This window comes from Oryctolagus cuniculus, chromosome 9, assembly GCF_964237555.1.
Source record: "Oryctolagus cuniculus chromosome 9, mOryCun1.1, whole genome shotgun sequence".
Classification (NCBI taxonomy): Eukaryota; Metazoa; Chordata; class Mammalia; order Lagomorpha; family Leporidae; genus Oryctolagus; species Oryctolagus cuniculus.
The window spans coordinates 94,050,242-94,069,626 of NC_091440.1; the positions used below are offsets into that span (position 1 = coordinate 94,050,242).

Sequence of the window (19,385 nt, forward strand, 5' to 3'; positions counted from 1 at the left end):
AAAGGATTTTCCTTCTTGGCTGGGAACATCACACACACACACACACGATGCCTCCGTTCAGTCACATTCACCGCCGGTCTGACTGCACCAGGACTGAGCCTGGTCCCCTCTCAGCTCCACCCCTGCCTCTCCCTTGCCCTGCCCACGGGGTCATTAGATTTTCCTTTATCTGACACAGATGCTTTAAACTGCCTGCCCCAGCTTCCCATTTGTTTTACAAACTGATGGAAAGTATGATCCAAAGAAAAATAGGGTGCTGTGGCTTTTTTAACCTTGGCGTTTTTCCAAGTCGTTTCTTTCTGCAAGGTATTATATTCCACCAGTGCTTTCCAGTCTGGAAACCAAATTGAAATCTTTGATGTATATGTTTCTTGTAACAGAGAAGGACTGAAGCAGAGGTCACAAGCAGGAGAAACGCGTGCTAACCTAGTGTTTTCGTGCTAAGACAAGAGGTTATTAGGACTGCATTTGCAGGAGAACAATAAACCTGAAGTTATCCTAGGTGCAGAGGGGTCTCATTATCACTGCCGTGAGCACCCCGAGCCCTGTGATTACTGGAGTCTGAGATACAAAAAGCACTGTAGCTGTAATTCTTATCCCAGGGATATGCCTTGAGTTTTTCCTATTATTATAATTTTTCTATGGGTGATTGAAGCATAGGATAGCAACCGAGAAATAAAGAAGGCCAAGGCCCACATAGACATTTACAAGCCACAGGTTCTCCCTGTGAGCAGTGATATTCATCAGCCTGAACCAGAATTACGCTCCTATCACGTGGAGCAGTTTTACCCTCGATGTTAATGTGCTTTTTCATGTCAATGTACCCACTTCCCCTCTCCCACCAGCAATATAAAGCTGTTACTGTCTTCTGGGATCATAATTGCTTTTATGTGAAAGCTAATGGAGGTGATATCTTGAAACTATATACTAACAATCTCATTTGTTTAAAACAAAGACCTTGGCCGGTGCCGCAGCTTACTTGGCTAATCCTCTGCCTGTGGTGCCGGCACCCTGGGTTCTAGACCCAGTTGGGGCGCCGGTTCTGTCCCGGCTGCTCCTCTTCCAGTCCAGCTCTCTGCTGTGGTCCGGGGAAGGCAGTGGAGGATGGCCCAGGTGCTTGGGCCCTGCATCCACATGGGAGACCAAGAGGAAGCACCTGGCTCCTGACTTCGGGTCAGTGCAGCGCTGGCCGTGGCGGCCATTTGAGGAGTGAACCAATGGAAGGAAGACCTTTCTCTCTCTTTCTCTCACTGTCTTAAAAAAAAAAAAAAACTACTTTAAAGCTTCTATAAAGTAATGAGAAGAACATTAGTTTAAGAGTCAGATTGGGTAAGAATGGTGGTTTTAATCAGGATTGTGTTCAGTCTGTGATTCTTTGATCACGCACACACACACACACACACACACGAACTGTTCATGATTATTTTAATTGAATGCTTGGTTTAAACTTGGCACAAAATTATAAAGTCCCATAACCTGTTACTCTATTTTCAGTATTATTTAATAAAGGATAGTAAATTCAGACATGCAATAGTAACTTAGAATCATCAGATGGTAACCTGAATTCTGCATTTAAGCTTATTTAATGAAGTTTGATCTAGGGTATTTGTAAGTTACACCTTGATATATTTGATCTTTTAAAAAAGCTGAGCAAAAAGTATTTTATTTTCAAGAATTGTATGATGACTTATTTTTTAAAAGATTATATTTTATTGAAATCATAGAATATGGTGAAAAGATACCTAAGTCATCTTATGTCAATTCCCTCATTTTTTCAAATAAAAAAAATAACCACTTGAAAGCAGAGACAATTAGCTTTGGCAATCTGATGGTGAAATTAGCTATGTCAGAGGCTAAGATTAGCATCAGCCTTATTTTGTTTGCTTGTTTTTTAAGATATTATTTGTTTATTTGAGAGGTAGAGTTACAGACAGAGGGAAAGAAAGAATAAAAGGTCTTTCATCCACTGGTTCACTCTCCAAATGGCTGGAGCTGGGCCATCCAAAGCTAGGAGCTGCTTCCGAATCTCCCACACGCGTGCTAGAGCCCAAGCACTTGGGCCATCTTCCGCTGCTTTCCCAGGCACATTAGCAGGGAGCTGGATCAGAAGTGAAGAGGAGCAACGGGGACACAACCAGTGCCACAGGCGGATGCTTAGCACACTGTGCCATAGAGCCTGGGCTTATTTTTCTGACAAAACTGTTGGCATTTATTTACTTGAACCCAGAAATTCAGCAGCAGATTTTCACATAAGAATTATAATCTTGAAGTTTCACTTTGATTAATTCTATGATGAAAAAAAGATTCCTGGTAGAAACAAAATGCTGCTAATTACCCATTTCATGATGGATTTTATAATATTTACACTATTGGTTTAATTTCTTAAACCTTGATTTACAATTGCATGGTTGAATTCTGTGAATTCAAACAGTAGTTAAGCTTTTTCTAATGTGAGCTTGGCCTTCAAATCACGCCATCCTCTGAATCACAAGCCAAAAAGGGACTCCAAGGACCTCCTATGCCTGGGTGGAAGTGGCCACGCCCACCGGCATTTAGAGCTTCCTTAGCCAGACATTCCCTCCTTGGAAAGAGGACTACAGCGGTGGGTCATGGAGAGGAGACCTTGCAGAAGAATCACACATTTAATTTGATTCTTGTGAATGCGACTTGTTGATAAAGTCCTAAGAAGTCTGCAACACAGAATGTGCTTCTGTTTAGAATCACCTGTCTCTGCCCTGGAAATTCACCTGTCACTGTAGAAAATGCTTTTAAGTGTCTGTGTCATTCTCTGCACTGCTCTGCTCTCCTTTCTAAAAAATAGACAAAACCCTCTATCCTGGGGGAAGGGAGAGAAGATCAACATTCAATTTGTTGAATATAAGTGCTTCCAATACATTCAAAAAGGGAGTACAGGTGAACAATTGTTTATGTGGGTATGAAACTTAAAGAAGCTAAACAGATAAAAACAGGTGAGTCTCCCATTGGGTTAGCTACAATCAAAGACCATAAAATAACAAGTTCTAGTGAGAATGTGAAGAAATTTAAATCAGTACAAAGAGACATGGAAAAGAAAGCAACCAAAAACATCTGTTTTATATCTTTCTTTCTCTCTTTTTTTAAATAGACAGGAATGGGTCACTTGCATGTAACAAAAGATGGACTTCGCCTGGAAGGAGAATCAGAATTTTTATTCCCATTGTACGCCAAAGAAATACACTCCAGAGTGGTAAGAAAATACAAGACTTGAATAATCTGATGACATTTTTAAGTAATTGGTTCATTATCAAAATAATAGTTAAGCAGAGAAATTGAATATATTTCAAAGGCTATTCTTAGGGTGTGCTCATATGCCCACATTTACAATAAGCCCTTTTTTAATAGCCTGAATATTAGCTTGTGAAACTTATCTCTAATTTTACATTTTAAAGAGACTTCGCTTGTGTCATGCTTTAAATTTGGTGCCCTCAGTAATTTAGACCATAATAAACTAAAGCTTTTAAAAATAAAAGTATTGACCAAAATCAATTTGCGCTGTTTTCCATCTGTGTAACTAACTTCAATACATTTAATTCAAGACATATAAAATTATCTGAGAAGTTTGAATTAGTTTCACAGTAATATCTTCAGCATTAATTCTACTAGTTGCAGATTATTATCCTACCTATAAGATTCTCCATAAATAGGCTCTAATCACCAACAAATGATGTGAAACTTTTAAATCATGACTTTCACTTACCACCATAGAATTTATGAGAAGTGTAGCCAAGAACCAATGTGAGGATATCTCAAAAAATTATGGAAAAGATGAATTTAGGAAGTCGATATTTGCTTAGCAGTTAAGAAGCTTGCTCCTGCATTGGAGTTCCTGAGTTTGATTCCTGGCTCTAGCTACTGACTCCAGCTTCCTGCTATTGCAGGCCTTCAGACCTCTCTCTCTCTCTCTCTCTCTCTTTCCCCCTCCCTCTCCCTCTCCTTCTCCCTCTCCCTCTCCCTCTCTCTCTCTTTCCCCAATAAACAAATAAGCTTGAAAATAATTTTGTTTTGGTGCAAAAAATTAAACAATTTTGAAATAAATGCTGGTCTTTTCATAATATGCATTTTTCCATGAGCTTCTTGAAGAACCTCATACAATTTAGTTCAAACAATTTTTTGCAATATCTTCTTTTTTTCCTTTATGTGATGCTATAAATTTTATAGTAGACATAAACATTGAACTAGTTTATTGATAAATAGGATTGTCCCCCCAAAAAGTAAAAATTGCATCCAACTTTAAATCACCTGTTATTTGACGAGTACCTTCTTCATTTTCCGTCCATACTTCCGAATACGGAAGGATATTTCAGTGTCTCCTAACTTCAGGGGCTGTACATCTGATGGGGGAATTAGAAAGGGAACAAAAGTTTTGCTAGAGGTTAAAACACTCTTGGGCTAACCTAAAAATCAGAATATTCATCAAGCTCTACCTGGAGCTTACTCATAAGCACTTGCCAAGGGTGCAAGTAGTTATAGGCGGTTTTGATTACTGTTAGGAATATCTTACTGGCTACAAGAGCAGGCAATGACCTAAAATATCAGCTGATCCGTGGATGAGCCTGATTCCGCTTATTGAGGTTTACCACATTGGCCGTGATGGCATGTCGGTGTGTGAGATAGCCCTGCCTGACAGGAGCATGGGGAGTCTATGCAAGTTTTTGTAGACAGGGAAATCAGACATGAGTAAATGATTCAGATATTAGGACTTAGTCTTCGTCCCTCCAGCATTGTGTTGGCTGATTTCCCCACACACTGGGAAGTAATTCAGAAAACATCAGACTGTCCTGACAACTGAAATCAGGTGGCTAGATGATAGCAAGTTTAATATTCGAGAATTAATAACAACATTCAGTTGTATCATATCAGACTTCTTCATCTCCAGGATGCTTTGAAAAAAACAGAAAAATTATGCAAAATATCTCAGATAATCGCATATTAAAGTCTCACATATTAAAGTCTCACAATGAGGGATTAATGAGTGTGCCAATCAATGCATACAGTTATAGTAACATTGAGAATGATATGTGATAACAGAGCCTAACAGTATTTTGTAACTAATATGGCTTACCAACAATAGCAGTCCCAGAACAAAACTGTCTCGAAACTTCTGTATGCACTGATATTTTAGTTACCAGTTTCCTTTCCAAAGATGAGTCAATGTAGCAACTTTCCATGAAACTACAGAAAAGAAATTTCTTTATGACATTGCAAAATTTGACATGTAGTTCCTTTATCTGTATTCCTGGACTGAGAGAATTCTTTCATTCTACATAAATCGACATGGTACTCTGGCCTCCAACATCTGATTACTCAAAAAGTCAAAAAGGAATTCCTGGTTTAAAGCCGTCTAGCCTGCTCATTAACCCAAGCACATAGTCATGATCACTGATGAAACAAAAAGGTTTTACAGGTTAACTATTGCTTATCTGAAATGTTTGTAACCAGAAGTATTTCACGTTTGGGTTTTTTTTTTTCAGTTTTGGAATATTCGCATCTGCATCATGAGATATCTTAGGAATGTGACCCAAATCTAAAAACGAAATATATCTATGTTTTGTATTCATTTTATACACATAGCCTAAAGGTAATTTTATACCATGCTTTATGTACCTGTGTTTCAACTGCAGCCTAATACCTGAGGTCAAGAGTGTCATGTCAGTTCTCATACAGTTTCATATTCAGGAGAATTTAGGATTCAGATTTTTGGATTTTGGAATGCTCAAACTGTTATTTATAACTGTGACCAAAAATGAAATGCAGCAGAAATTTGTGGCAATAAAACTTCCCTTGAAATGAGATACAGCTATTTTTGAGAAGTTTTCATTAAAAGAACAAAAAAATGTAAAAATAAAACCAATCATTATAGGGCAGAAATGAAAGGGAATAGATTTATTCCTGCACAAAGCAACTAATAAAAGGGGAGGGGGAAGTACATGATCAGTGGTTTTCAAATATTGGACAGTGGGCAGCTCAAGAGACAGTTGTCCCTGAGGAAAGACTTGCCCAGGTCACTGCCTTGAGAGAGTTTCCAGCCACAGCAAGGGAGGGGAACCAAGTAGAGGCAGATCCTCTCCCTAGAGTTGAGAGTAACCTGGAACCAAAGGCAGCTGGGGTTCCCAGGTCTCCAGAGACAGCAGAGTTCTTGCTCCCTTCACTCTTCACCCACTGCCCCATGTCTGCAGGTGTGTGAGGAAGCACCTTGAGACTGAGGAAATAACTCCTAGAAGGGAACCAGAAGGACCCACCCCCCTGGAGTTCACACAAGATTGGGATCAATTCATGTTCCCACCAGCCAGAGTGGAGACACTCCAAAGTCCTGGGACAGCAACACGAGACAGAAGGACATTGGTGCAAGAGTGGCAGAAAACCAACAGTAGAACAAATGCTGCCCTGGCTCATTCTGACAAATCATCTAGAAGTCTACAAAGTCCAAGGAAGCTATGTTTCAACTGTACGCACACATCAAATACAACTGCGTTAAAGAGAGGCATGAAAGATGGAAAGACAGAAAAGACCCAAGTTAGTCTAGAGATGAAAAGTATCTGTAATTTAAAAAAATGTCACTGGGCAGGAATAATAGCAGGCATAGCAACAGATATTCTCCAAAATGAAGCACAGAAGAAAACGACTGAAAAAAAATAAAAATAAAAATAACAAGATGGCAACTTGCTCCCAGGAACTGGAGGAAAAAAAAAGACTGGAAAAAGATTAACAGTCTATCAGTGACTTGAGGCACCTTGTGAAGTGGCCCTCTGTATGTCTAAGTGGAATCTCCAATGGAAAAGAGAGAGATGGGAGGGAAAATATTATTTGAAAAAAAAAAAAGTGTGACATTTGTCCCAAGTGTGATGAAAACTTTAAATTCACAGATCAGACATGGTCTGATGAACACCAGACAGAAGAAACAAGAAAAAACAACATCAAGATGCACCATGATCAAATTGCTTAAAAGCAGAGGTGAAGGGAAATATTGAAAGCAACCATGGATAAACAGTGTGTTATATACAAAGGAACAAAGAAAAGGATGACACTGAACTGCTAATAAGGAACAAGCCAACCGGAAGACATCAAAGCACCAAGTTCAAAATATTAAAAGAAAAATGAAACAACTCAACTAGAATTCTATACCTAGAAAAAAAGCTTTCAAAAAATGAAGCCAAAATAACTACCTTAATCAGACTTACTAAAACTGAAAGAAAATATCGCAGCAAACCAGCACTGCAAGAAATATTAAAGGGTGTCTTTCAGACTAAGAAAATCTGATTCCAGATAAAAGTGTTGATCTTCACAAAAAAATAAAATGCCAGAAATGGTGAGTATGTGGCTAAACAAAAAGAAATTTTCAAACAGTTTAGAATCTACATGACTGCTTAAAGCAGAAATAATGACAACGTATTTGGGAGTTTATAAAAGGATAAAAATAAAACGTATGTCAATAGCAAAAAAGAAGACCCTGAAAGAAAATGAAAATATCATTGTAAATTAAAAGACAATGTCACACTGAATGAAAAAGCAAAACTCAAGTATATGCCACCTACAAGAAAGACATCCTAATTATTAAAATACAAATAGGTTAAGAGTGAAAAGAATCAAAGATGTACTATACTAACACTAATCAAAGGAAAGTTGGAGTGGCTATATAAATAAGGTGGATTTAAAGCAAATAGATAAAGGTTTCATAGATACAGAAAGAAGTCATTTCAGATGGTAATGGAGTACATTTGGCAACCTTTATGTATGAGTAACTAAACATTTATATACCTATATCAGAACTTCAAGATACGTGAAGTCAAAACAGATAGAAATATAAGAAAAACTGGAAATATCCACAACAAAGATTTCAACACCATATTCTCAATAATTGGTAGAACAAATGGACATACAATAAACCTGGATATTATAAATCAATCTGACCTAATTAACATTTACAAAGCACTCCACTCAATAAGAGCAGAACACAATTATTGTCAGTTGCACAAGGAACGTTTATCAATACACATTATGTTTGGGGTCATAAAACAATATCAATATATTTAAAAGCATTTAAGTCATAAAACATGTTATCTGACCACAATAAATTTAATAGCAGTAACGATCTGAAAATTTTCCAAATATTTGGAAATTAAGTAAAGTATTTATAAATAACCCATGGATCAAAGAAGAAAACAAATAGGAAATTAAAGAGTATTTCCAACTGGATAAAATTGAAAAAAATACCAGTGTTTCAAATTTGAGAGACGTTGCTAAAGCAATGCTTAGAGGGAAATTTATGGACATAAGGGGCTATGTCAGAAAAGAATAAAATAAATGTCTTACGTTTCCTCCTTGAAAAACCAGAAAAACAAAAGCAAAGTAAGAGAAAGTATGAAAGAATAGAGATCCAAAGTAAAATAGAAAATGTTGAAACAATAGAGAAAATTAATGAAACCCAAAGACAATCTTTCAGAAGACCAGTAAACATTCATAAGCATACAACCAGATAGATCATTTTATAAACAGAGGACACAGACTGTTAACTGGAGACACCCCTGTGGATCCCACCACCATTCAAAGAATGGTCAGAGAATATAATGAATATCTTCATGCCAGCTAATATAACTTTTCACATACTATATGATAGAATTCTTAAGGATGTTGCTTCATTGACTAAATTAGTCTCTACCTTTCCCATGTTAGGTTCATTTGAAATAATTAACTATGTGTGTGTATGAAGTGGTCACAGAGGATTATTGAGAGCTCTTATGGCAATTTTGATCCATATGAGGCCCTACCAAATACACCTTATATTGTTAGTTGTCTTTCATGCTCTCTCCCATGGTCCCTTATGTGGACCACACACTGTTGACAAAAGACACCATGTCCTCTGCCTCTTTTATCTACACCCTAAAGTTAAAATAGTGCTGAGTGTCACACTATGTCAAATAAATACATTCAGAATTCAAAACAAAGTGTTCTTCTATATTGCTGTCATTCTGCAAATGCTGTAGATTTTTTAAAGAACATCACCAGCAGGGCACAGCAGGTTGTCGCTGCTGTGATAGCTGTATCCCGTATGGGCTCTGCTTTGAGTCCTGGCTGCTCCCTGCTTAGGCCCCTGCTACCCATGTGGGAGACCCAGATGCAGTTCCAAGTTCCTGGCTTCAGCCTGGCCAGTCCTGGCTGTTGCAGCCAATTAGGGAGTGAACCAGCACATTGAAGATCTCTCTCCCTCTCTCTCTCTCTTTCTCTGTCTCTCTCCTTCGTCTGTTTCTCCCTCTCCCTTTGTAACTCTGCCTTTCAAACAGATGAATACATCGTTTCTTAAAGAAAAATAACATCACTAGCTAATTAGGAAAACCGAAATAGAAAAAATAATTCACATTGTGTAGCTCTTGATTTCCTTTTCTAAAATGAAAACAATGCTCCTGTATTTTCCAGAAAAAAAAATTACAATTGTTCCTTAATGTACCTCTTGATTGTTTTGCTGTAGATTCTTAAAATGTAGATTACAGGACAAGTATAATTTAATATGAGATTTGTTAAGTAATAGAGAATACATGTATTGTTTTCTTGTTAATGTAGATACACTGCAGTTTCTGACCTGCCAATTTTTCAATTAAGAGAGCTTTACAACAAATGACAGAATATGGGGTCAGCTCTGTGTCATAGCAGGTAAAGCCTATGCCTGTAGAGCCAGTATCCCATATGGGCACTGGTTCGAGTCCCAGCTGCTCTACTTCTGATCCAACTCCCTACCAGTGTGCCAGAGAGAACAGCAGAACTGTGCACCCAGGTAAGAAACCTGGAAGAAACTCCTTGCTCCTGGCTTTGGATTGGCCCAGCTCTGGCCATTGCAGCCATTTAGGGAGTAAACCAGTGGATGGAAGATCTCTCTCTCTCTCTCTAACTCTGACTTTCAAATCAATAAATAAATCTTAAAAAAAAAAAAAGCAGAATACCCAGCTACTAGTGCCATAATTTGTTTTTTTTTCAACTTTTATTTCATAAATATAAATTTCCAAAGTACAACTTTTGGATTATAGTGGCTTTTCCCCCATAACCTCCCTCCCACCCACAACCATCCCATCTCCCACTCCCTTTCCCATCTCATTCTTCAAGATTCATTTTCAATTATCTTTATATAGAGAAGATCAACTTAGTATATACTAAGTAAAGATTTCAACACTTTGCACCCACACAGACACACAAAGTATAAAGTGCTGTTTGAATACTAGTTTTACTGTTAATTCACATAGTACAACACATTAAGGACAGAGATCCCACATGGGGAGTAGGTGCACAGTGACTCCTGCTGTTGATTTAACAATTGACACTGTTATTTATGACATCAGTAATCACCCAAGGCTCTTGTCATGAACTGCCAAGGCTATGGAAGCCTCTTGAGTTCACAAACTCCAATCTTATTTAGACAAGGCCATATTCAAAGTGGAAGTTCTCTCCCCCCTTCAGAGAAAGGTACCTCCTTTGATGAGTGCCATAATTTGATACATGTTGAGCATCCCTAGCCCAAGAATCCAAACTCCAAAACTTTTTGAACATCAACATGAACCACAAATGGGAAATTCAACTCCACAAAACTTAGTTTCTGGCACAAAATTATTAAAATATTGTTCAAGGAAACTTCAAAAAGTTCATGGAAAATGTGCATGAAAAAACCATAAATATATTTCAATTTTCTGCCCCAAAATAAACATCTTTTACTTCCATTTTCCATGAATTTTTGGAGTCCCTCATATGAAATTATCTTCAGGCTCTATGTACAAAGTGTATATGAAATATGGATGAATTTCACATCTAGACTTGGGTCCTGTCCCTAAGATGTTTCATTATGTGTATGCAAATGTTCCAAAATCCAAAATGTTCTGTAATATTACTGGTCCTAAGCATTTCAGATTAGGTATCCTCAGACTGTGGGAACTTTTATTCTCATAAAGCAAAATGGAGTGGGCAAGTTCACCATCAACTCAGCACTCAGCTGTATCAGGCCCATGTCCTGCAGTCCAACACTCCAGATGGGAGTGTTACAGGTGGGAGGGAAGATATGGGAGGGAAAAAGCCATTGTAATCCATAAACTGTACTTTGGAAATTTATATTTATTAAATAAAAGTTAAAAAAAGAAAATGTGTATTATGAAAAAAAAAGAAAATGAATCTTGATGTGATGGGATGGGAGAGGGAGTGGGAGATGGGATGGTTGCAGGTAGGAGGAAGTTTATGGGGGGAAAAGCCGCTATAATCCAAAAATTGTACTTTGGAAATTTATATTTATTAAATAAAAGTTAAAAAAAATACTATGTGTTTCTGTGTGGGCGCAAACTGTTGAAATCTTTACTTAGTATATACTAAATTGATCTTCTGTATATAAAGATAATTGAAAATGAATCTTGATATGTATGGGATAGGAGAGAGAGTGGGAGATGGGATGGTTGTGAGTGGGAGGGAGGTTATGGGGGGAAAAAGCTGCTATAATCCAAAAGTTGTACTTTGGAAATTTATATTTATTAAATAAAAGTTTAAAAAGAGTGAAAAAATAAAATAAATAAAATATAAAAAGGTCGCATTGTTAAATAATAATTGCTGATAGATTCATTTGTTTCCGTACTGCAAATTAGAAAAAAATCTGATCTCTTATATATAGTCTTAAACTTCTTTTCCTCTGAAAAAAATCACAGAATTACCCACCACTTTGGAAGAGACTTAGTTTCTACTGAGTGAGCCATAAACTTACCTGATTCCAACAGCCAAATTACTGAGTTCTGTGTTTTAAGATTTTATTTATTTGAAATGTAGGGTGTCAGAGGGGGAGAGAATGATAGAACTTCCACCCATTGGTCCATTCCTCAAATGGGCACAATAGCCAGGTCTGGACCACCAGGTGAAAGCCAGGAGCCAGGAACTCCATCCTGGTCTCCCAAATGGGAGGCAGGGTCCCCGATACTTGGGCCATCTTCTGCCACTTTCCCAAACACGGTGCCAGAAAAGCTGGATTGGAAGTGGAACAGCCAGGGCTGGAATCAGCTCTCTGATATCAGATGCTGTCATGGTAAGCAGCAGCTTAACCCACTCTGAATGATATTTCCTGTAGGAGAACTGAACATTCTCTGATTTATGTTTCTAAAATGTGTCATGTCCTGGGTATAACCAGAAATGGAATTTCAATTCCTTGGGAAAAAAAAAAAAAGAGCGTTGATTAAAATTTGTTCATTTTAGATCTTTACCTTGAGAACAGACTTGGCACGTTGTAACCAGTGCACAAAATCTTAATAAGCCCATAAAGTTATAGTTTATGGAAAAGTTGATACATTTACTCCCTTAACATAGCTCAACATTTTTAATGGTTTTAGCAACAAATTTAATAGGCTCCCAGGGTCTGTGACTATACAGAAATTTATTTTATTTAAGTCCTAAGTTTATAAGTGATATGATCATTAAAATAGCATTTCCTTTGCTAATCCTGTGATTTCCTTCCTAGGACTCATCTCTGCTCCTCCAGTCGACCCAGAATGTGACTGTAAATGCTCGCAACTCAGATGGGGAAGTCACAGGCAGGTTGAAAGTGGGTGAGTCCAGCTTCACAGTGTTTGCGTGCACCTGGCCCATGAATAGGCTAATTAGATAAATTACCTTTTCTCAAGAATTCCAAAACATTTATGAACCATTATGGTATGAATTCTCTAATTCTTATGTTATGTTGACCATAGAAAATAGCACCACAGGGCGCCATGGAAAAGTATAGGGAAAGCCTGAAATATTTTAATTAAAGTTATTAATTAAAGAATTATGAGGAGACTTAATAAAGTCCATGGGAAAAATTGAATCATAAGATAAAAATTAAAATAGCTTTTTATTTTTTAAAGACTTATTTATTTATTTGAAAGGCAGAGCAATAGAGAGAGAGGGAGACAGAGAAAGATCTTGCATCTGCTGGTTCACTTTCCAGATGTCTGCAGCAGGCAGGTCTGAGCCAGGCAGAAGTAAGAGTCAGGAACTCCATCATGGTCTCCTACACGAGTGACCAGGGTCCATATACTTGGCCCGTCATGTGTTGCCTTCTCATGCACATTATTAGCAGGAAGCTAGATTGGAAGTGAAGCAGCCAAGACTTGAACCAGCACTCCAGTATCACAAGCAGTGACTTACCCCGCTGCACCTCAATATGGGCCCCAAGTCCAAAGGAATTTATGTGATTTCTCATGTTATGTGGTACATTAGCGCTAGGATTAGAAATAAAGTCCTGGTTTTCTGACCCATGGTTAAGTTTCTGGAAATCCGTAATAGCCACATAGAAGTGAAAGTAGTCGAACCTGTCATATCAAGGAATTTTCAAAATGTTTTTCTGTATTTACAAAAGTACATTATCATCAAGGTAAAGATGTATTCCCTATTAATGTCAGAGAGGAAAATACAGGCAGTCCTCGTCCTGTGTGTCTCTGATAAGCACAAATTTCAGCTATCATGATTTAGTTAAATAACACCAGTCCTCCAACAATACCTTTCAGATTTCTGTTACCACAGGCTGTTAACTCTGAGCACACGCATAAAAGTACAAATTTCTCTGCTAGCTCTTTGATCCACAGTTACAACAGAGGCAGTTCATGATCAGTGATCAAGCACAACACTTTATTTCTCAACATAAGCTCCATCAAATAAATCTTTTTTAAAAACATCCAGTTGCTGAATGAAGAAAAAGCATAACCATATGATACAAGAAACTCACTTCCCTTCTAAGGACATGGGTAGACTGGAAGTGAAGGAATGGAATAAGATAGTCCATGCAAATGCATCCCAAAAGAAAGCGTGAGTATTCATACGTCTGTCAAATAAAATAGACTTTAAATCAATTGCAATATAAAAAGTCAAGGAAGATCACAACCTAGTGATAAATTGTTCAAACTAGAAAGAGGAATTTAAATATCCAATATCAGAGCACCCAAATACATGAATCAAATGTTAGTAGACTTAAATTGAGATATTGACTCTAATACAATAATAGTAGGGAACTTGAGCTTCCCATTTTCAGAAATGGACAGATCATACAAACAGAAAAATACATAAAGAAATAGCAGGGTCAAATCGCACCCTAGATCAACTGAATGTGATAGACGCTTACAGAACATTCCGTACAACATTTGCGGAATACATATTCTTAACAGTACATGGACCATTCTTCAGGATGGATCATAGGTCATTCACAAAATAAGTCTCAACAAATTTTTAAGAATAGAAAGCATACTGAGTATCTTTTCTGACCACAATCTGTTACTAAAAATCAGTAACAAAAAAAAATTTGAAAACAACATAAACACATGGAAATTGAATGCCTTTACACCTCAACAACCAATGGATCAAGGAAGAAATTAAGAAGATTTTAAAATTTCTTTAAAGAAATGGAAATGGAAAATGGCATACTAAACAGCAAAAACAGTACTAAGAGGAAAGTTTATTACAATCAGTGCTTACATCAAAACATCAGAAAGATCTCAAATGATTTATCACTGCACTTTAAGGAATTAGAAAAATAAGGACAAATGAAACCCAAAGTTAGTATAAGGAAAAAAACTCAAAGTAGAAATAAGTGAAATAGAAAATAAAAATCAACACCAAAAAAATGAAACAGAGTTTCTTGATAAGGATCTTCATTGAAAACATAAGCAGGGTGGCACCATGGCTCACTAGGCTAATCCTCCACCTGCAGCACTGGCACTCCAGGTTCTAGTCCTGGTTGCTCCTCTTCCAGTCCAGCTCTCTGCTGTGACCCAGGAAGGCAGTGGAGGATGGCCCAAGTGCTTGGGCCCTGCACCCCATGGAAGACCAGGAGGAAGCACCTGGCTCCTGGCTTTGGATCAGTGCAGCGTGCCAGCCATAGCAGCCATTTGGGGGAGTGAACCAACGGAAGCAAGACCCTCCTCTCTGTCTCTCTCTCTCTCTCATAAGAAAATGAGCTAGATGAACTAAGAACAAAACAGAAGATTTAAATAAATAATTTCAGAGGTAAGAACTGATGCTATAGAAATAAAAGAAATTATATATATAGAAATAAAAGCGATTTTATGAACAAGTATAAACAATAATTATAACCTAGAAAAAAATGGACAAATACCTGGTCTCATACACCTTTACCAAGTATTAACCATGAATAAATGAAATAGCTAAACACACCAATAATGAGTAGCAGCATTCTAATCAGTAATAAAAAAACTCCCATCAATAAAAAGCTTAGGAACAGATGACTTCATTGCTGAATTCTACATAATGCTAAATAAAAAATAGCATAAATTCTTGTTATTCCAAAAAAATAAGAGATAATTTTTCCAAATTCATTTTAGAAAGCCTGCATTAGCTTGATACTAAAACCAAATAAGGGGATTGGCGCTGTGGCGCAGTAGGCTAAGCCTCTGCCTGTGGCACTGGCATCCCATATGCATACTAGTTCTAGTCCCGGCTCCTCCTCTTCTGATCCAGCTCTCTGTTTATGGCCTGGAAAAGCAGTGGAAGATGGCCCAAGTCCTTGGGCCCCTCCACCCATGTGGAGACCTGGAAGAAGCTCCTGACTCCTGGCTTCGGATCAGCACAGCTTTGGCAGTTGCAGCCATTTAGTGAGATAAACAGTAGATGGAAGACCTCTCTCTCTGTCACCCTCTCTCTGTCCATAACTCTACATCCTAAATAAATAAATATATCTGCTACATATATTTATACAATTATATATATTCTGCATTATATACTGTATATCCTGTATATTATATATCTGTATCTTATATATAATATATAAATATATATTACATATATTATACATTATATATTATATATTATATAACAATATATTATATATAATATATATTATATATTATATAATAAATAACATATAATAAATAACATATAATATTATGTATTGTATATATAATATAATTATATAATATATAATATATATGTTGTATATGTTATATAATACATATTATAAATAAAAATATATTATAATACATATAATTATATTGTACATACTATATATCATAAATATACATATTCATATATATTAAAATACATAATGCATAATTATCACATTATACATTATCATATTAATATGTATTTTCATATAATATATATTTATATAGTATAATGTATAATGTAATAATTAGGCATTATGCATTATAATTATATATACTATATCATATATTGTGATATATGTATAATATATTATATACTATAAATGTAATTATACAGCATATTATATATTACAGAATACATAGTATATTGTATAATATATAATTCATATCTAATATATAATATCTTCAATATATTGTATATAATACTATATAAATATATAGATATAAATATATTTATATATAAATATATATAAATTATATATAATAAATTGTATATAATATTATCACATTGTATCATATAATAAATAAATTATTACACTAGACAATACACTGTATCATATGATTATATTATATTATGTATTGTATTATATAATATATAATATATTACATATACTATATAATCTCACATGTAAAATAAGTAATATATAAAACATACTATATATTATATATTACATCTATATTATTATACATTATTATATAACAATACATTATACTATATAATTTATTATATACTATAATATAATATTACAAAATACTATATTATATATTATATATTATAATAATATATGATATAGTATATTATATTGCATATATAGTATATATAATATATGTATTATATAGTATATCACATATATAATATGTAACATTATACATTATATGATAATACATTATGTATTCTATAGTATATATGATATGCTATTATATAATATATAATATATTACATATACAATATATTGCATATATAATATGTAATATTATACAATATTATATAGTCATATATAATATATGATGTATAATACATTATGTATGCATATATAATATGTACAATATAATATGTATTACATATTAAATATATAATATATAATATATGATATAGTATATAATAACCTGTAATATATAATATGGTACTTATAGTATATAAAGTGTATTACATATATAATATATCATATTATATAATCTATTATATAATATTCATGATATATTATATTGTATGTTATATAATATGTATGATATGTAATATATAATAATGCATAATATATTATATATTATATTGCATGTTATAAAATATATAGTATATGTTTTATATTATGTATATTATATAATATAGATGTGATATTCTATATAATGTAACATTATATAATACATGCAATATATAATATATAAGCTACAATATCATGGTATATTATATAATATATAATATACACTGTTATATATTATATTATAATGTGATAATATATTATATTATGTATTATATTGTATAGTGTATAATTTATTTATTATATGATATAATGTGATATATATACAATTTATTATATATAATTTATATACTGCATTATACATTGTTTATATGCTATAATATATTGTATATTATGCATTATGTATTATATTGCATAATTACATTATATATTTATATTATATTATTATATAGTATATATAAAATGCATGATATAATGCTTTATATGATATGACATATAATATAGCTATATGAAGTATATAGTATAATATATATGCCATAATATATTATATAATACATATCATATATTATATAATAAACAGTGATATATTTTATATATACTGTGTAATATCTCTAATATAATAATATACATTATAATTATATATACATTATATATACGTTATAATTATAAATACATTATAATTCATATATAATATATACATAATACAAATATATGTATGTTATATATTATTTATGATGTATTTTATAATACATATATTATATGCTGTATATTATATAATGCATATGATGTAATATGTTATGTGTATAATACACTATATATATAATGCACTATAATAATACATATGTATTATATTGTATAATTGTATATTATGCATGATATAATGTGATACAGCATAGAATATAATATAGCTAATATATAGTATATAATAGCTAATATATTATATAATATATACTATATTATATATGTTGTACATATAACATATGGTATGTTATATAAAATAATGCATGTGTATTTCATATTATGTACTATACACTGCATTATGTAGTATAATGCTATATATTATGTAATATATAATACTATATAATGTATATTATAGCTATATTTGTCGCTCCCCCTCTTCGTGGAGGAACGACACAGGACCCTGCGCTGTTCTTTCGTCTGCTCGGCCCTCCCCGGGTTTGCTGCTGGTTCTTCCCGGGTTGGCTACTATCCCTTCCACCTCCGTGGAAGGGCAGTTCCCCCTGGCCGCATTCCCCACTTCCGCAGGGGAGCGGCACACCGCCGGCCGGCTTTCTCGGGGGCTGCACGGGTTCCCTTAGATGTTCCCCATAGATGTTCCTGGTGCATGACGTCTCTCTCCTCCTTTATAGTCCTCCTCCGCCAATCCCAACTCGGCTGCCCACACGCCGAGTACGCTGCTCTCCTCCAATCAGGAGCAAGTCCTACAGTTTATTAGTTGAACTGGAGGCAGCTGTGCGGAAGCTGTTTACTTCTCTCCCAGCGCCATATTGTGGGAGAGCAGATGCATAGAATAAGTCTTAATTCCAGTAACTCAGTCCAGTCCGGATTGCTCCCCACAATATTATCTTATATTATATAAAATCATATATTTTATGTATGCTATATGTTATATATAATATATTTTATACTGCATATATTATATGCTGTATATTATGTAATACATATGCTATAATATATTTATGTATATAATATATTATATAGTATAATAATGTATAATATCATAATGTGGAATTGCATATTAATACATTAATTATATAATATAATAGAGTACATATATAAGTTAATGTATTATATATATTGTATATTGCATATAATATGTGTTGTATATAATATACTATATATTATCATATAGTATACATTATATGATATAATACAATAATGTAGAATATATTGCATATATCGTATACAATATATCTATACAGTATATAATAAATAGCATATAAAATTACATATTATGCATATATTCCTATAAGGCCTGTGTTGCAATGACTGGTTATTAGAAAGTGGAAGCTTCCATCAAACGGTAGAGTTAGAAACATACCAGGGGATTCCAATTCAATCCCATCAAGGTGGCATGTACCAATGCCATCTCACTAGTCCCAGTGATCAATTTCTGTTCACAATTGATCATAATGATAGGACTAAGAACCAAAGGGATCACATAAGCAAGAATAGTGTCTGCAAATACTAGCTAATAGAATAAAAAAGGGAGAGAACGATCCAACATGGGAAGTGAGATACACAGCAGACC

General features: G+C 34.5%; 1 protein-coding gene and 1 long non-coding RNA gene across 13 annotated transcripts in view; one reads left to right on the top strand and one right to left on the bottom strand.

Moving 5' to 3' along the window:
- Window positions 1–19,385, top strand: part of SGCG (sarcoglycan gamma) — a 127,922-nt gene that overhangs the window by 75,862 nt on the left and 32,675 nt on the right. For all 10 annotated transcript variants that reach the window (XM_070048305.1, XM_051849884.2, XM_070048306.1 and 7 more), the window contains 2 exon segments: window positions 3,125–3,226; window positions 12,506–12,593. In XM_070048305.1, the coding sequence (XP_069904406.1) occupies window positions 3,125–3,226; window positions 12,506–12,593 (190 nt within the window).
- The window catches only part of LOC138843842 (uncharacterized), a 90,505-nt gene that overhangs the window by 49,028 nt on the left and 22,092 nt on the right, over window positions 1–19,385 (bottom strand). For all 3 annotated transcript variants that reach the window (XR_011378917.1, XR_011378915.1, XR_011378916.1), the window contains exons 2-3: window positions 5,102–5,211; window positions 4,279–4,370 (exon numbers count right to left, since the gene is read on the bottom strand). This is a non-coding gene — a long non-coding RNA (uncharacterized lncRNA). The remainder of the gene's footprint in view (window positions 1–4,278; window positions 4,371–5,101; window positions 5,212–19,385) is intronic.